General features: G+C 44.3%; 1 protein-coding gene across 3 annotated transcripts in view; it reads right to left on the bottom strand.

Moving 5' to 3' along the window:
* The window catches only part of MATN2 (matrilin 2), a 125,139-nt gene that overhangs the window by 27,196 nt on the left and 79,408 nt on the right, over nt 1–18,535 (bottom strand). For all 3 annotated transcript variants that reach the window (XM_045861397.1, XM_045861400.1, XM_045861398.1), the window contains exons 6-8: nt 14,722–14,844; nt 6,724–6,846; nt 1,624–1,746 (exon numbers count right to left, since the gene is read on the bottom strand). In XM_045861397.1, coding sequence (XP_045717353.1) covers nt 1,624–1,746; nt 6,724–6,846; nt 14,722–14,844 — 369 coding nt within the window. The remainder of the gene's footprint in view (nt 1–1,623; nt 1,747–6,723; nt 6,847–14,721; nt 14,845–18,535) is intronic.

Raw genomic sequence — 18,535 nt, 5'->3', positions numbered from 1 at the left:
AAAATGCTCACAGCGGTGCTGCCCAGAGGGAGTGCCCAGAAAGGCTTGCTGTCTTGTGGCCCGGGGCTCCCGGAGCCCTGAAGGGGAATAGGATACAGCAGCTCTCTCTGGGGAATCCCAGGAAGAAATGGCTTGGTTTATACTTTCTAAAGCTGACTAGGTGGTCCTTCTCACTGGATTCCAGGGAGAAAAAAAATGGCCCATCTCTCTGTCCTCTTGTCTGAGTTCCTCTAAGTCCCCCAAGGCATGCTGGGAGGGAGAGGCAGCCATGGTCCCTGGGGCTCTAGGTGGGCTCAGCCAGGCGGTGCCCAGCCTGCCCCCAGATACTGGCCACACTCGTGGAAGAAGGCGGAACGTGCTCAGATCCATCTTCACCAGGGCATCTCCTTGTCATGTGGAAGACCTCCTGCTCTCCACTCATGTCTCAGGAGGGGACTCAGAGACATCCCCGGGCAAATGCCATGGTGGGGCCGACCTTCTGGTTCAAAGTCCTCTGACCTCTGAGATCAGTCCTTGGAAAGCCTACTAGAGGCACTCTGTTCCCTCTGAAGACTGAACAGGCACAAGTTTTCCTGAGGACTCTGCTCTGTACCTAATACTTCATCTGTGAAATTTCCCCTCCTGGCAATTTGAGGTCCAAATGCTGAACAGCTGCACTGTTCTCATTCACAGTCTATCTCTGTCCCCAAAGCTGGAGCAGATGTGCGGCTTGCTGGGTGGAAAGCCACACAAAGGGCCCCTTCTCTGCTGGCGGGTCACCAAGCCCCTCTCCCAGCACCAGGGTCACAGGCACCCACTGCGGTGCTCAAGCGCCCCCACTCCTGCTGGCCTGGGCCAGTGCAGACTGGGCCTCATAAAAGACGGAACCATCCAGCTGGCAGAGCCTGCTAGTTTCCGTGCATTTACGTCACCCAAAGGGGCTTTGTTGTGCCTCTTACAAAAGAAAATTAAGGCAAGGCTTCACAAAAAGTCCCATGTGTCTCAGCTCCACCCTCAGATTAGCTCTGTGGTAGCCCTAGTGCTTTCCAAGCTCTGCCCCTTCCCGCCTCTTGTCCTAAGCGGAGGCCAGCACTCTCCCAGGCTCCGTGATAATAATAAACTATTATCTGTAACTGTATGTTTTCTCTGTGCTGGGCACTGTGCTAAGAGATTGAAATGTTCCTAATTATTCCCCTTAACAACTCTAGGAGATCAGGCCTATTATTATCTTCACTTTCTTAAACAGATGGAGAAATCAAACTTGACCAAGTGAAGTAAGTGCCCTTGGTCACATGTCCAGCACGCAGTCGAGCTTGGACTTGGCTTCAGGATGGTCTGACTTAATCAGTGCTGTCGAGAGCACTGATTAATATTTATCAAGTGCTGATTACATGTTTCACAGCACTCTTCTAAGTGTTTTGTACATATTGATTATTTTAATCCTCACAATGCAATCTATGGATAGAGAGCATTACTAGTCCCATTTTATGGATGATGAAATTGAGGCAAGGAAGTTTAAGTCTTGTAGACCCTCAGGCCCACAGGAAATCCAGGGACTTCAGAAGTAGCAGGCTGCTAGTGAGCTTGGAGGCGTGGTGGGGCCCCTTCCCTCTAGCCAGCACCACCACCCCCGGGCACACTCACGGCTGCAGGTCTTGCCATTGGGGTCCAGGGCATAGCCCCGGTGGCAGCGGCAGTAGTAGCCCTCCTCTGTGTTGACACACTCGTGCTCACAGCCTGGCCTCTTCAGTGCACAGTAGTTGATCCCTGGGGGGAGAAAGGGCAAATTCTGCCTCAGGCTCTGGGCTTCTCCAGGGCTGTGAGGTCAGCCCCTCACAGGGAACGGTAAATAAAGTGTTTTACAAAACACACAAAAAACACAGCTCCTGCTGTCCCGAGCTTGTCTGAAGGAGAACCTGGTCCCCAAAGCGTATGCTTGGTGTCTGCAGCATGCGTCTTTTCCCCTTTGACGTCCGAAAAGCTGAAAAATGGGTTGAGGGCCACAGTCCCCAGCCTCATCACTTCCAAAAAAGATGGAAAAGCTGAGAAAATCCAGGAGTCTCTTTTTCCAATTAACCTGATCACTAGGGTTCCAAAGCACGTGGGGAGCTTCCATCTGCTGTGGCATCTGACGGTGGCATCAGATGGCACAAAGCAGAATGAACAAAAGCTGATCTTGCAAGATGACCAGCTCCTTAGGAGAGGCAGGAGATGGCAGTTATGTTAAGAAGTGTCCAAATGCTCAGGCTTGCTCTGAGTGAGACCATGGCAGCATCCACCTCAAGAACCTGGAGAAGACCCACCTCAGATGCTGCCCAGGCTGTTGTAGTTTTGTCCTGTGGCAATATTCACCCTATCTGAGCTAGTTAGCAGTCTAGTTGCCTAGCAGCCGATTAGCAGTTTCATTTCCTGGTAAAAAGTACTAACACCACAAGGCTTCACATAGAACAGGTTATGGGAGAGATGGAGAACAGTAAAAGGGAACAGAATGAGCTTGTGGGGGGCTTTTATGAGACTGGTGTTGGGGGGAAGGTCATCACCAACCTCAATGGCTGGGCTGGATCAGTTTAACTACATTGTTCTTTTTTCTGGGGGGTGTGACAGACACTGTTGGTTGCCTTGCCAACAACCATTACCCTGTCTTCTTGGGACCGGAACCCTGATCTTCATAATGGCTGGTCTAAGTCAGCCTGGCAACTGTGTTCTCCTTTGTCAGTGATTGGTCTAGGGGTGGGAATGTGCCCTAGTTCTAGCCAATGAGACATACGGAGAAGTTTATTGGGCCCCCTAGGAAAAATTTTCGTTCCTGAAAAGACAAAGATGTATAAAGAGAAATGTTCTTTGCTACCCTCTTTCCTTTTTCTCTCTGGGTCTAGTAGTGTGAGGTCATGATGCCTGGAGCTATGGGGGCTGTTTTATAGCCACAAGACTACAAGTGTGAGGATGAAAGATCAACACACTTTAGCAGAGTAAAGGGACAGAAAGAGTCTGGGTTCTTGACAACATCACTGAGTCGGCCCTGGGATCGACCACCTCTGGGTCTGTCAGGTGAAAGTAAATGTCCTTAATTGGCTTTGGACACATGCCATGACCTGGATGACCCTTGAAGATAGTATGCTAAGTGAAATAAGGCAGTCACAAAAGGACAAATGTTATTTGAGATACCTAGAATAGCAAATTCATGGAGCAGAAAATAGAATGGGGTTGCCAGGGGCAGCAGGGAGAGAAGAGTGGGGTGCAGTGTTTAATGGGCACAGAGTTGCAGTCTGGGGAGACGAGAGAGTTCCAGGGCTGGGGGGTGGTGATGGTTCCATGATGATGCAGACTACGAAGTGCCCCTGAACTGTACAGTGTACAAGGGTTACAATGTAAGAGCAATGGGAAATTTTGTTATGTATGTTGTACTACAATTTTTAAAAAGCTGGTATGGTCTTCAAGAAAGACATACACACAAAATAAATAAACTGGAAAATGTCTAGATTCTTAAAGAGGTTATCATATAGTCATTTGGCAAACAACAATTCAAAAATGATTATTGATCTTTGTATTCTTTACACGCTTCAGTCACATTTCTTCATGTCTATTACTTAGATATTCACTTGCCTATTTATTCATTCAGTCAGTTTTTATTGAGTAGCTACTATACACCCCATATCTGGCTCAGTCTCGTCCCTAACTGTGAAGTGCTATACATGGGCCAGGCTAGGGTGCAGCTTTATCTGGTAAAGCCCCTGTGAGGTCAGATGATCGAACTGTTGGGTAACAAATTAAACAGCGCTTATGAGATGGAGACCACGCTGAGGAGGTAAGACAAAAACATGAAAGATCAGTGACCCCAGGGAATGAATTATAATGCCAGCTGAGTGGCATGGGTAGTTCCGAAAGTGGGCCAGCTACTAAATGTTAAAGCAGGAAGTCATGTTCCTTCGGTTTAGTAAATCCAGGCACTGGTAAGTAAAGCAGTCTGTCCAAGGTCACACGGCCAGTGCAGGTGACACTGCCAAGACCAGCCCTCACGTGCCCCGGTTCAGTCCAATCAGTGAACCCCACCCCAGGTCTTTTGAGTGTGAGGTCTCCAGCTTTGGGGAGCACCGGCATAAGCGAGCCTGGAGCCCACTCACATCTGATTCCACCCCGGGGCCTCAGCTGGAAAGCCAGGCCAGTCCTGGTGTCTGTGCTTTGCACAGCTGTCTTAATAATTTATGCCTTAAATCGATGACAGCACTTTCCAGGAAAAGAAATTGTGCCCAGATGAGGAGGAAGAATGAATCCTTGCCAAGGGTCTTTTCTTCAGTAGGATTCTGCTTGAACTCCTCCCTCCTCAGTTTAATTGCATGACATCAAATTCCTTTGAAAAATAGATTTCTTATTAGATTTGAAAATAGCCCACATCCATTAACTGCCTATTACATGTAGATGACTGTACTCTGAGCTCAAGATCTATAATGTTCTTGAGATCCTCACACTCCTAATAACAAACTCCAGGTTTGAGACCCAATTTCTTTGCTTCCCTCTTCCACGTAATGCTCCAGAGAGACAGTGAGTGCTCGCTTTCATGAGCAGCTGTCTGCCACAATGGACTGAGCGCAAACATTAAGCCGGGGGCTGGGTCAGCAGCAAAGCCTGGAAAATGTAACAGTGAGGCAGGATGTTGGGAGAAGGGCTGATGAGGACATCGGGTTTCAGGAACAAATTCCGTTTCCTTGGAAGAAAAAGTAGGGCACCTGGCTAAAGAGGAGATGGAGCTCTGACTGCTGAATATACAGGGTGGGGCAAAAGCAGGCTTACAATTATTCGTACGAAAAATATTAATTAATTAACAAATAGGAATACAAGAATAAAGTCTGGGTTTCATGTACTCACAACTGTAAACCCACTTTTGTTCCACTCTGTGTGTTCACGAGCATTAGGGACTCTGGGCTGGGCCCAAGTCTGCGAACGGTGTCTCTGCGGACGCTGAGGTCAAACACTTCTGTTCGGCCTCTTCCCCTGCACTCGCCCTTCTGGTCTCCGCCTCCCTCCTCCTTGGATAGTGAAGTGTGCGCTGCCTCGAAGGACCCTGCTCTTATTCCAAGGGCCTCTCTGGGCCGGAGGTGGAGGGAGTGGCAGAGGTGGAGGGGCTCTCAGATGAATGGGATGAGACTAGGAACTTCAAGCAGATTCCCTGCACTGATGGCCACATGCCTGGCTTGTTTCCTCTTCCCTCCGTTAGTAACGCAGTGCAGCTCACAGTGACACGAGTGTCTGCTTTGAACGAGATCTAATTATTCCCACATAAGAGCTTCTGGCCCTCAAATATGAGTCCACCTGTGAGTGGTTTTCCCTGGGTGTGGTCAGCCATGGACACATTCACCACCAAAAAAAGACGTGAAAAGAGCAGGGAGGAGCGGCTGGGCCGGGAAATCTGGCCTCTAACACTCTGTGTGCATGTGCGGTCCAGTGGAAATACTCCATCTGATTGTTTCTGCATGCTGAATGCTCTCGGTTAAAATTCCCATTTCATGTGTGGGTGTTCCCAGGGTTTGCATGTGGGCAAGGCAACGCAGTTATCTGCTATAAAACAGGCTCGGTTTCAAAATATGGGCTGTGCAACCATCTGCCGGTGTACGAGGCTTAACGCTCCCTAGAGTGAGTGTGTGAGTCTGTATGTGTTGTCAGCAGAATGTGGCTCCTCTGGATTCAGTTACACAGCCTACAGTCCTTTTCAAAAGAGATATGAGGTCAAACCTCTTAAAAACCGGTCCTGTGATGCAGAGCTGCTGCACCTATCACCAGGAAGGGGGACAGAGCCCATGAAATTATACACCCCTAAATGGGAGCTCCCAAGAATTCTGTGTACCACACTGTCAGGAGAATGAGAACAACTCAGGGTGTCTAAGTGTGGCCTGACTATGAAAATGCTTTTTGGAAAAATTCACAACGTGCATGCCTTAAAAAGGCCATCTTTCCAACAAGATTGAGTAATTCAAATAATAATTGCAAGTTCTCCAGGATGACCAATCTCAGAGAGATCCATCCATTCATTCACTTAGTAAATACTGTGTCACACCTACAGGTGCCAACACTTTGAGTTGTTGAGGATGCAAGAGTGAGAAAAAGGTAAGAATCTTTGTCCTTGTGGAATTTTCAGTCCAGGTGTCTCTCAAGGACGGTCTGGTGTAGAGATCCCATTTGGGGACCATGCCCTGGGTCCCCAGACAGGCCCCTTAAAGTGCCAGGTGACAGGCATTTGAGTCACTCTGCCCATCCTTAATATCATCGTCCTGACACCATGTCCCCCTTGAGTGGTGCAGGGCTGCTCAGAGCCTTGTTTTCCCTCCCTTCGTATCAAAGAGGATAGAGCTGCAATTTCCTTCTCTTAGCGGCTACCAAGTGTCGTATTTCATAGGACTGGAAGAAACCCGCTCCTTTTGCCTCCTGTCTCTGGAGTCTTTTCTTTCTCAAGGCCCCAAATACATGTTGTGGGGGTAAGAAGGAGGGGGAGAGCACCCCCCTTTCAGATAAAGCTTCAGCTTGGGCCTCAGCATTGCTACGTGAACCCAATGGGCAGGCCTAGTCCATTCGATCTCTCGACGTCATCCCCATCACAGGATCATGTGAGACAGAGATGCAGTAAAGGGCAGGATAATATGAGGAAACATAGAAGTTGCACACACATACATCTGGTTAGAGATTCTCAAGGAAAAGGAAAACTAGTGGGGCATGTAGCGGAACAGCCCTTTTCAGACACGCAGGGCCACTTACTTCTGCAGGTTTTCTTATCCGGGTTCAGGGTGAAGCCTTTCAGGCAGCGACAGGAATAGGCATCGTCTGTGTTAACACACTCGTGCTGACATCCGTGGTTCCGGGAGGCACAGTAGTCTATCTCTGCCAAGAAAGAAAAACCATTAGTAACGAACATAGCAATGAATCTAGCATAGGGAAGCGAAGGGATTTTCGTCTTAACCTTTGCTAAACAGACAAAATCCTGTGACCTCAATCAAACACTAATGCCACAAAGAGATCTCTCTATGAAGCTATTTCCATGTTTAGCGATATGGTGCTTTAGAAGAGAATTTTCTTGACATGTTACCAAATATTTATACAACAAAGCAATTTATGAAGATGCTTTCCTTGTTTTGGTTCATGTAAGAGCCCCTAAAGTGGAAGAGTATGATTGAGTGTTGTTTTGCTGTATTATAGGCTGGGGAAAAAGAGTTTGGTGATGTTTCATGGAATTTATGCAATTAGAACAATGACATCTTCCCAAAGCAAAACTCCAAGCCACTTAAATTCCTCAACACAGAGACAACCAATAGGATACAAAATCACATCGTGGGAAAAAGAAGGTTCCATCCATATTCTAGGCATGAAAAGCATAGATATTCTGGATGCAAAACACTTCCCTTCTTACAGCTGCATATAGATGGGGTCATTCATCTCCAAGTTTCATAACCAGGGAATGTGATCTCTAGGTGTACATTAATTTAATCAAAGTAGTCAGAGAAAAGTTTACATGCAATTTTTTATAATGGGCTTTTACTTATGTAAGTATTTTTAGATATGGGAAGAGACCATTCTATTACATTTAAATTTTGTGATCAAAACATTTTGCTATAGTGGAACTTGGATGAATTGTTTGAAATGGCTTGAAATAAGTGGCCACTGACGGGGTCTTAAAAGAAGTCTTTTTGATTTGATGAGGATTTTTATTGTTTTATGGAATTTGTGAACTATGTATATTATTTTCGTATAAAGAATGTGGTATAAATGAGTTTTCCCAGCCTGTACTAAACAAAAGAAAAGCATAGAATATCCTCTAAAACAAAATCTTCACTTGAGGATATATTTATGGATTTTTTAGAGAGGGGGAAGTGGGGGAGAGAGAGAAAGAGTGTGTGGGGGGAGAGTGGAGAGAAACAATGATTGGTTGCCTCCCGTGCAGGACCTGACTGGGGACTGAACCTGTAACCTAGGTACATGCCCTGCCCAAAAGCTGCAATCTTTTGGTGTACAGGACAACACTCCAACCAACTGAGCCATCTGGCCAGAGCTTGAAAGAAAAAGCGTTGAGAAGATGCCAATTCTTCCTAATTTAAAGTCATGGAAATTTTAAACATGCACAAAATGGATGGAATAGTATAATAAATCCGTGCTCATGTCACTCAGCGTCAAGAGAATCAGTCTACGGCTGACCCGGTTTCGTCTACACTGCCGTCCTCCACATTAACGTTCCGTAGTACTCTGAAGCAAACCCCAGATGTAATATAATTTTGTCCATAAATATTTCATAATGTCCTTAAAAGAGTGGAACTCTTAAAAAGATAACTACAGTACCAAAATCAGATATAATCAGATATAAAGGTATTTAAAAACCTTTTTATTTGAAAACTATTTCAAACTTACAGAAAATTGCAAACATAAAAATCCAAGTATGTAAATACAAGAAACACCTATACACTCTCGACCCACATTTCATCTATCGTCACGTTGCTTTATCATTTGCTCATCTTGCTGAACTATTTGAGGGTAAGTTATATCCGTCATGATCCTGTTTCCTTAACAATGTGTTTCCTAAGAGGAAGGATATTCTCTTAGTGTAGCTATAAACTTCATAAATTTACATGAACACAATACTTTTATTTAACCTACCATCCATGTTCTAGTCTTGTCAGTTGTTCTAATAATGTTTTTTATAGCAACTTTCATCCTCCAGTACAGGATCCAGTAGTCTAGGGTCAGAAATTATATTTAGTTTTCATATATGCTTAGCCTTCTTTAATCTACAACCATCCTGTCTAATGAGGCCACTTAAATGAAAATGGAAATGAAATGAAATGGAAAATGAAAATTCAAATTAAATAAAATAAAAATTCAGTTCCTGCCCTGGCTGTTGTGGCTCAGTGGACTGAGTGCTGGCCTGTAAACCTAAAGGTCACTGCTTCAATTCCCAGTCAGGGCACATGCCTGGGTTGTGGGCCAGGTGCCCAGTAGGGGGCACTAGAGAGACAACTGCACATTGATGCTTCTCCCCCTCTCTTTTTCCTTTCCCCCCTCTCTAAAAATTAATAAATAAAATCTCAAAAAAATTTTTTTGGATAATGCTGAAATGACATATGAAAATGCTCATCATTAAATGTCATATTATATGACCTAAACTCTACAAAATATATTCATACGCATAAAAATAGAGAGAAATACAGCAAATTGATATTAACAATGGTTATCTTTGGATAATGAGATTACAGATCATTTCATTTTGTACAATTTCATATCTATAATGTCCAATTTTCTACAATAAACATATATTACTTTGGTAATATAATTAAAAAGTATTAAAATAAAAATACACATTCATAATTGTGAAGCTAGTTGCCATGGAAAAAGGCAGAAATAACACAGAAAAAAGAACATTATAGGAGGAACCAAGTAATTTGGAGAAGAAAATACTCAGAGAACATTACTGGGAATGACACGTAAATCTTCAGATCTCTATATCCAAAACATCAAATACAGGCAACAAACAAAACCATTTTAGAAGATCCACAGACGAGAGTGACTATGAGCGTACAGGTATAGCTGGAATTTGGGTAGGGAAGAAGCAAAGGTGTGAGTGTGGAGAGGGCAGCCTGTATGTTCTGCGGACCACAATGCCCACATCACGGTCTCACTCTATTCTAGTCATGCAGACTCTCTTGCTGTCTGTCCCTCAACCTCGCCAGGTCTCACAGTTCTTGCCTCAGGGCCTTTGCACTGGTTCTGTGTTTCCTCTGCCTCAAAGGTCTCCTCTCACCCTCATGTCCTTCAGGTCTTTAATAAATTCGTCACTTTCTCATTGAGATTGGCATTCTACTCTTACCCTGCTCCAATAGAATGCAAGCTCCATAAGGGCAAAGGTCTTTTGGCCTGTTTTATTTACTGCTTTATATCATTTCTACAATAGTACCAGGCACATAGTAGGTACTCAACAAATATTTGTTGAATGAATAAATGGTTATTGGTATTACTCTTAATAGAGTGTTTTATGGGGTTTAGATAAGTAAACATTGCCCACCAACTACCACTGAGGGCTCACTAAGAGTGGAAGGCAGGTCTCATGCCTTCCTTGAGGCTTCTTCCCACCAGCCTACCTCAAAACCTCCCTCTAGAAGGACCTCAGTTCAGCGATCAGCATCCTCTGGGGTTCAGACATTCAGCCAGGTACAAACCCAACCAGTAATTTTTCTTTCATCCAGCACACATTTCTCTATCTGGACCATAGGCCCTCTCTTTGCTAATTGATCAAATGCCTATTAAAGTCTAGATAGTTACTACCATATTTTCCACGCCTGCCTAGTCTACTAAATGAAATATAATTATTCTGCTATGAATCATTCTTAGTGACCAAGAAAATGTGAGAAGTTTAATTTGTTCTTCAGGTCTCAAAGTACAAGGAAGTAGTTATCAATTCAGTTTAAGAAATGACTTTCTAAGAGTCAGCATTGTACAAAGTGCAATGCAATGCATGGGTGTAGTGAGTGTCCTGTCAGTGGGGTTATTCAAGTGCAGGCTGGAGGTGCAGGGTGGAGATAATGTATGATGGGTGGCTGAGCCTATGATGCCTACAATTGCCTCTAATCAGGTTGAACTTTAAGTGCCTCTCCAACTGAGAGCCTTTGATTCATGTGCACAGGTCTCACACGTGACATCTTACAGACTATGAAAAGACAGTAGTACTCTGCACATTAATGGTGAGTTAGCCAGGAAACCCAAAGACCAATACATTCTAGTTCTTCTATTGGTGATTCAGTATTAAATTATTTCCTTTTTCTGTGTTTAACTTTTAATGCAAGTACAAGTATTCACTTAGTACTAGTGTGAAGCATTCTTTTTGAAAAATAAGGATGGAAATGTCCCCCAAGTTATCAATGGAGTCTGAAAACTAATGGGTATAATGATCTCAAAGTCTGTAAATAATAAATAGCAACATGAAAAATATGATGCCTACAATTGCCTCTAATCATCATTAGATGAGTAAGCATTAGACATGAAACCCACAGTCTCCATGATACCAAAGACATGAATCCCTGTCCAATGGGCTGAAGTCCTTTATCTTTCCCATGAAAAGACCCTGAACATCCATCTCAGAATGTTCTCATGCCTGCTTCAGGAGTAATGGTTTCAAATTAAACTTCATAAAGTCTTGCCACCATATATTCCAGCAATTCGACTTCTGGATACACACCCGAAAGAACTGACAGCAGGGACTCAAATGGATAACTTGTATACCCACGTTCGTAGCAGCATTACTCACAACAGTCAAAAGGTGGAAGCAACCCAAGTGTCCATTGACAGATGAATGGATAAACAAAATGTCATATATACATAGAATAGAGTATTGGCCAGCCTCAAGAACAAAGGAAATCCTGACACATGCTATAGCATGGATGAACCCTGAAGATACTATGCTAAGGGAAATAAGCCAGTCATAAAATGACACATAGTGTATGATTCTACGTATTTGAGATACAGAGACCAGCCAGATTCATAGAGACAGAACACGGAGTGGCGGTGGCCAGAGGTTGGGGAAGGAGGAGGGAGGGGAGAGGTACTATCTGATGGGCAAGGAGCCTCAGTCTGGGGAGACAGAAACAATTCTGCAGCTGAACGGTGATGGTGGCTGCACCACAACGTGCATGTACTCAATGCCCTTGAACTGCACGCTTTAAAAATTACCATGGTAAATTTCATGTTATGTGTATTTTACCAAAACCAAAAAAGTCTTGTCATATTTTACAAACTGATGGCACTGTACCTACATGGGCCTACCTGTTCCCCTCTGGAGAATATTCATATACATTTGGATGGGTTGTTTGAGGGCAAGGACTTGAGACAAAAGGTCATGCTCTTTCGAACACGACTTAAATATTTTAAGTGACATTTTTTGTTCAGGAACATGAAGCTTTATCATATACACTTTGGCTTAATCATAAATTAATCGTGCTCAGTATATTCCATTGACTAGTCTACATTTCATTAGGCAATAATTGCATCCTTACTAGTTGGGTTATCTTTCACATATACTTTGGGGTAAAAATAGACACTGAAATTTAAGAAACTAAGGACCTTTTATTATTTTTTTCAAGTTTATGAGAAGTGAGAAATTTGTTAAAAAATATAACTTCTAACATCACAGCAGTAGCCAGGCTGACCTGCCTGGAAGCCGTGGTGAGGCCACATAAGTTACTAATGGGGTGCCTGTAGGACCTTGGAGCTCCATCCCGTCCTTCTGTCCTCTTCCTCGGTCCCTACTCCCCAGTCCTCGGTCTTGTCCCTGCCGGGATCTGGAGCACTGTCGAGTGTCTTGGTTGTTACAATCAGCCTTTGCTTCTTTATTTCCTACTCTCACCGCTTTCCAAGTACTCCAGTGTCTCCTTTCTCTTCCCAGCTGCCTCCTGAGGCCTGGCTCCCTGCCCTGCTCCCAAACATGGTGGGAAGGAGGGGCCCTTCTTCTAGGGGGCATATCTCCCTGATGCCGTCCACCCAGACCTCTCTGAGTGCCTGCACTCATCTCTGCCCACGTGTCAGGGTGGCCCACTTCTGGGTCTTGACTCTGGGCCCAAGACTGCGCACCGCTGGGCTCCACGCCTCATCGGTGACACCTCACAGCTGGAGTGGTCCCTCCCCTGACTCTCAGCCAGACCTCCTCTCCAGCCCTAGCACTGCAGTATCCACTTCCAGAGTCTCCTGGCCTGCACCGTCTTGGGGCTTGTAATTCTCCACATCCTAAGAGATTCTGAGATAGGAGGCATGTGGAGCCACAGTGTGGGGGTGACGGTGGAGGAGGAGATCAGGTGACCCCAGCCAGGGAAGGAATTCTGTCCAGGCAGGAAGGAAACTAGATAGGATGTGTGTTTTCCCCCAGGCCTCATCCCAGGGACACTGCAGCATCCCCGCCTGTTCTAGCCCAGCTGGCCTCCTCCTTCCCGGAACTCCTGCTGGGGGTCCTGCCAACATCGCACTGTGAGCCCTCAGTCGTACAGCACTGTGTGTGGTGACTGAGCTGCTGTGTGGCTTGTGTCCACAGCCAGCTTCCAGTGGAAGCTGGGGCCGAGTCTTGAATTTGTTAATGCAGTTAAATTTAGCTCAGGCTCACAATTTATGCTCGATACATACCAATTTAAAGCCTTTGAAGCCAATATCATCCCTGAAAAGAATCTTCTCGGCACCAGGCAATTTGCTAAGTGGTTTATATGGATTAGCTCATTTATTCTTGCGAAGTAGGCAATATTATCATCTCCTATTACAACTGAGGAAACTGAGGCATAAGATCACCCAGTGAAAAGGCAGAGGAGCTGGGATTTGAACTGAGGCCAAGGCTGCCCCTTTGATGGAGAGAACTGACTCATCAGACCAGCAACCACAATTCCCAAGCCATTACCACAGGGCAGGCGGCTGGTTTATAGTTCAGAGTATTCAGACGAGAAAGGAGACCACGAACTGGGCAGTCCATTCACTCATTTACTTGTTCTCTCAATAAACAGCTGCATGCCAGTCACGTGCCAGGTGTGGATATGCACCCGTCTGGCTCATGTGTTTGCATATCTTTCCCCCTGGCTACCCCCAGCTCACCTTTTTCTTCTCACCTGGTGATTGACAGCTCTACCTTCAAGACTCAGCCAAGATCTCTTCTCCTCTAGGAAGGACCTTGCTTTATTCATTGCTACTGGCAGCTACTGGCATGTGGTTAGTGCTCCAGAAATGCATGTTTTCATTTCATGTGTCCCTTCCATTTCCATACTCCACCCTGCCTCCAGTACTGGTGTTTGTAAGCTCTTGATATTTAGGGATTGGTAAGCAAGTTTGTTTCGGAGTTTAGGGGGATGCTTTTAAAAAAAACCATGTAGGTATGTCCTGCTTTACATAATAGATGCATTTTAGAAAGATTAGGGGTGCATGAACTTTTTATGAACGAAATCCTATTTTTTCATTGATGTTTGGTTTCATGATGACTTCTTTTAAATTGCTATTAAACTTCATTGTTAAAAAATATGCTGGGCCCTAATGCTTTAAGAATAAGCTACTTTCAAGCAAACCGCTCTATAGGAGTTTAATAATTCATATAGAATCCCTTAAGTGCTGTGACATACCTTTATATTTAAAAGAATGCTTTTGGAATTCCTTTGTAAACTAGTGATCACCTTTAGTTTACAGATTTTTATGGTCAGATTTTGGAGGCTCAAATTAATTCTGATTTGTGTGTGTATAGTTCAAATCAAATAGAACTACGCAGCTAAAACAAAACATGAGCAGTTCTCTGCCAGCCACCCTCCCCCACCCGGGACAACCACACTCCTTTCGGCTCAGCGATTTTCCTGTACTTGTGTGGAGTCAGAGCTGAAGCCCACAAGCCACAAGCTTCAATGAAAGTATTTCTTAAGCCCCATTAATACTGATGGGCACTGCAAGGCTGAGTCAGCATGAGGTAAGATAGTCTGTTGGCATGCTCAGCAAACACTAGAGGAACACTCCCACCTGTGGTCTCTGATTAAAATTAAAAACCACCTTCATTATATGCCTCGAAGGATGACACTGAAGTAGAGTGAGCTACGGTCTTAGGGCGGCACATTAAGAAAGTCCTGACAAAGGAGAATGGAGACAGAAGGTACTAGACCCCTCAGCACCTCATCCTGTGCTTCTCCAGGCCTGGGAGATTTCCATGGCCACAGTGCCCACAGCAATATCATCCACAGAGAAATTGTCTGGTTGTTGTTTGCGACTTACTTGTGCATGTCTTTTTATCTGGATTCAGGGAAAATCCTTTAGGGCACCGGCAAAAGTAGGAGCCATCAGCATTCACACACTCGTGTTCGCATCCATGGTTTTCCGAGGCACAGTAGTCCACAGCTGTGCAGATTAAAACACAGGGTTTAAGCAGAAGCGCAAACTGAGGTAAAGGGAATGGTAGAATGGAAGCATACTTGTGGTAAATATAAATAGGGATTAATATTGTTGCCCCAAAGAGTATGAATAAGTAAATATGAACCCAAGGCCTCTCTCCTGCAAACATAAAAACCAGGAGCCTAGATCAAGCAATTTATATCAGAAGATAAATGAAAGAATATACGAACCATTGTGTTTGAAAGGTAAAGAAATGCAAGCTGAACCAATCACAAGGCACACTTATAGCTGCTGAACTGCAAAAACAAAGCCAAGGTGAGACCAATGGCAACAAGGCAGCATGGAAAAGGGCCAGGGTTATTGATGGTGGGTAGCATTCTCAATTGTTAAAAATTTGGGGAGGACATTTGACGATGTTCACTCTGGAAATGTGACCAAACAAATTGAAAAAAGGGGGACATTAACTACAAAATATATACAGTGACAAAAAAATCCTGGAAAATAAGATGAAACTAAATGAGGGTAAACAGGTTAGTCACTTATGAGAGAATGCACCGTCCTCTTTCTCTTTAATTCTACAAGTATTTACTGAGCACTGACCCTGGGCCTGCGCTGCTTCAGGTGCTAAGGGTAGAGCAAGAAACCAATCAGACAAGAATTTCAGCCCTCCAGGAGTTCACGTTTGGATGGTGGTAGAGGGTGAAAAATAAGATAAATAGCATAGTCTCGTAGAAGGCAGAGAGTGTTCAGGAGAAAATAAAATGGCGAAAATGAACAGAGACTGTGGGGATGTGGGAGGGAGGGGGTGAGGGAACGGGAGTGTCGGGAAAGGCCTGGCCGAGAAGGTGGCGGTTGGGCAGAGCCTTGAGGAGGCATGAGCCATGAGGACATCTGGGAGGGGGGCCCATGGCAGGATGAGGAGAGGCTGGAGGCTTTGGTTCAGTCTAAAGTCTAAGCCACATGCTTCCAACTGGCCTTTTTCCTGAATGCTCTGGAAAACAGTATCCAGTGTTGGATCAGGCAGTCGTACAGTTGTACAGAAGAAGCCCTTTTAATTGACCTTCACTTAATCCTCTCCTGATCAATCAAGGCTTTCTATTAAAAGTACATTTATGTGTTTTAAATAAAATGGTTAAGGTGGGTTTATACATGTTTTTTATGATTCTGCTCTTTGAATGACATTTCCCATCAATCAGCCAACCACAGGATAGGAAGGCTTCTCGGGGACTCCGATTGCATGTGCTGGTTCTGTTTTCGTGTGCACAGCCTCTGGGAAACTAAGGGGAGAGGAGAAATTGGCAAGGGAGGATTCAGGCCTTCCTGGGTCCTGACCTGAGAGCCTGGCCTGGAGAAACCCCACCGTGTGAAATCCCCACATTGACTGCAGGGCCACTCACTGTGGACAGCAGATGAGACCGTCGGTACAGCGCTAAACATAGAGGAGCTGACTTCCAGGCATGTGCACCAAAAAGGTTTTTAAGGGCAAGATGGTTCCAGCCCATTCAACTCTGACATCCTTGGATGCATGTTATGGGTTCTTTGCATAAATCCCTTGGTTGTAAAATAGTACTTGTGAAAAGTAAGGCCCAGTTTAGGGGGCAGGTGAATGAAGGTGATCTGTGTGTATGACCCAGAGTTGCCTGTTATTCCAAGTCCTTATCTACTTCAAGAAAATCCTTTCTCAGTTACTGCCTGAAATTTCCACACTCTCCTTTTACAAATAGAAAGGGTACAGCAGTCCCTCTTGTCCATGTCCCTCTTGGGTAGATACATTCCAAGATCCCCAGTAGATGCTTGAAACTGCTGATAGTATTGAGTCCTATATATGAGGTCTATCCAGAAAAAGTCCAGCTATTTTGTTAATATAACAAGAATGGTTTACACAACATCAATGTAACCTGGCAGCCAAGGAGAGTGGACTGGAATGTATATGTATGAACAGTGATGACTTCACTCTCCTAGTCAGTGGGGATGGTAGATGCCATTGAGTGAGCATGTGTACTCACATGTGGTCACGTGAGCATGTGGTCATCTCATTCATAATGACTGAATGAGTGGAGCAATGAATCTGCATCAGATTTTGTGTTAAGCTTGAAATTTCCTCCGTGGAAACTATTTGGATGATTCAGAAGGCCACAGCTATGGGCAACTGATGGTTGGCAGCTTCATCACGACAACACACGCACTCATGCATCAGGTCTCATGCAGTAAGTTTTGGTGAAACATCAAATCATCCAGGTGACCCAGCCTTCTGCAGCCCAGATTTGGTGCCCTGTGACTTCTGGCTTTTCCCTAAAACTAAAATCACCTTTGGAAAGGAAGAGATTTCAGACTGTTGATTAGATTCAGGAAAATATGATGGGGCAGCTGATGGCAACTGGGAGAACTGTGTGAGGTCCCAAGGTGCCAGTTTTGAAGGGGACTGAGGCATCATTGCCTGATGTACAATGTTTCTTATATCTTTTTTTAAAGAGATTTCTTTTCTTTTTTTAATATTTTATTTATTTTTATTTATTTTTTTTTAGAGAGGGAAGGGAGGGAGAAAGAGAGAGAGAGAAAAACATCAATGTACGGTTGCTGAGGGCCATGGCCTGCAACCAGGTATGTGGCCTGACTGGGAATCGAACCTGCAACAGTTTGGTTCGCAGCCCGAGCTCAATCTACTGAGCTATGCCAGCCAGGGCTATTTCTTGTATTTTGTATCTCTAAATAAATGTCTCTATTTTTCACATTACATGGCTGGATACCTTCTGGACAGTCCTCATATACTATGTTTTCTCCTATACATACATACATACTTAGAATAAAATTTAATTTATAAATTAGGTATAGTAAGAGACTAACAATAATAACTAATAACACAATAGAATAATTATAACAATGTACTGTAATAAAAGTTATGTGAATGTGGTCTCTCTCAAAATATCTTATTGCACTGTACTCTTGTGATATCATACGATACAGCACCCACATATGAGACGAAGTGAAGTGAATGACGAAGGCATTGTGACAGAATGTTAGGATACTGCTGACCTTCTGACAATATGGCCATTGAGTGACTAATGGCCAAATCCAGCATGGCTATGCTGGACAATGGGACGATTCATGTCCCAGGCAGAAACGAACATGACGACTCCAGGTTTTATCACATTACTCAGAATGGCACGTAATTTAAAACTTATGAATTGTTTTTTTCTGAAATTTTCTATTTAATATTTTCAGACCATGGGTGACTAAGGATTATTAAAACCATGGAAAGCAAAACCACGGATATGGAGGAACTATAGTAACTCCCTGTCTGTAGCTCTTCAGCCCTGCAGGCCACAAACTACTAAAGTCTCAGGGTTGAAGCCAGTCTCACTGTGGTCAGTCTCTGCCTCATATGTGAGAAATCACACAGTTGTCTTCAACGATAATACTTTGGTGCAAGGTAATGAAACCTAAAATTAACAGTCTTTGATTTACAATCTGGTCACATTCCAAAGTTTTCTCAGCAGGGATCAGTCTGCAAGGGGGCGGTTTTAGCAGAAACAAGGTCTTTTAGAGGCAAGCATTTGGGTTTCAAAGTTTGTTGACAGAGGAGGAAAAACCAGATTCGTCATTCAGAGAAATAGTAGAACCAATGTGTTTGCTAAGTATGTATTAGACACACACAGAGTCTGAGTCACAAACCTTTCCCCCCAGGCACACCTGAATT

This window comes from Phyllostomus hastatus, unplaced genomic scaffold (genome assembly GCF_019186645.2).
Source record: "Phyllostomus hastatus isolate PE091 unplaced genomic scaffold, TTU_PhHast_1.1 phas_scaffold_21, whole genome shotgun sequence".
Lineage (NCBI taxonomy): Eukaryota > Metazoa > Chordata > Mammalia > Chiroptera > Phyllostomidae > Phyllostomus > Phyllostomus hastatus.
This window is presented reverse-complemented; position numbering and strand designations above follow the sequence as displayed.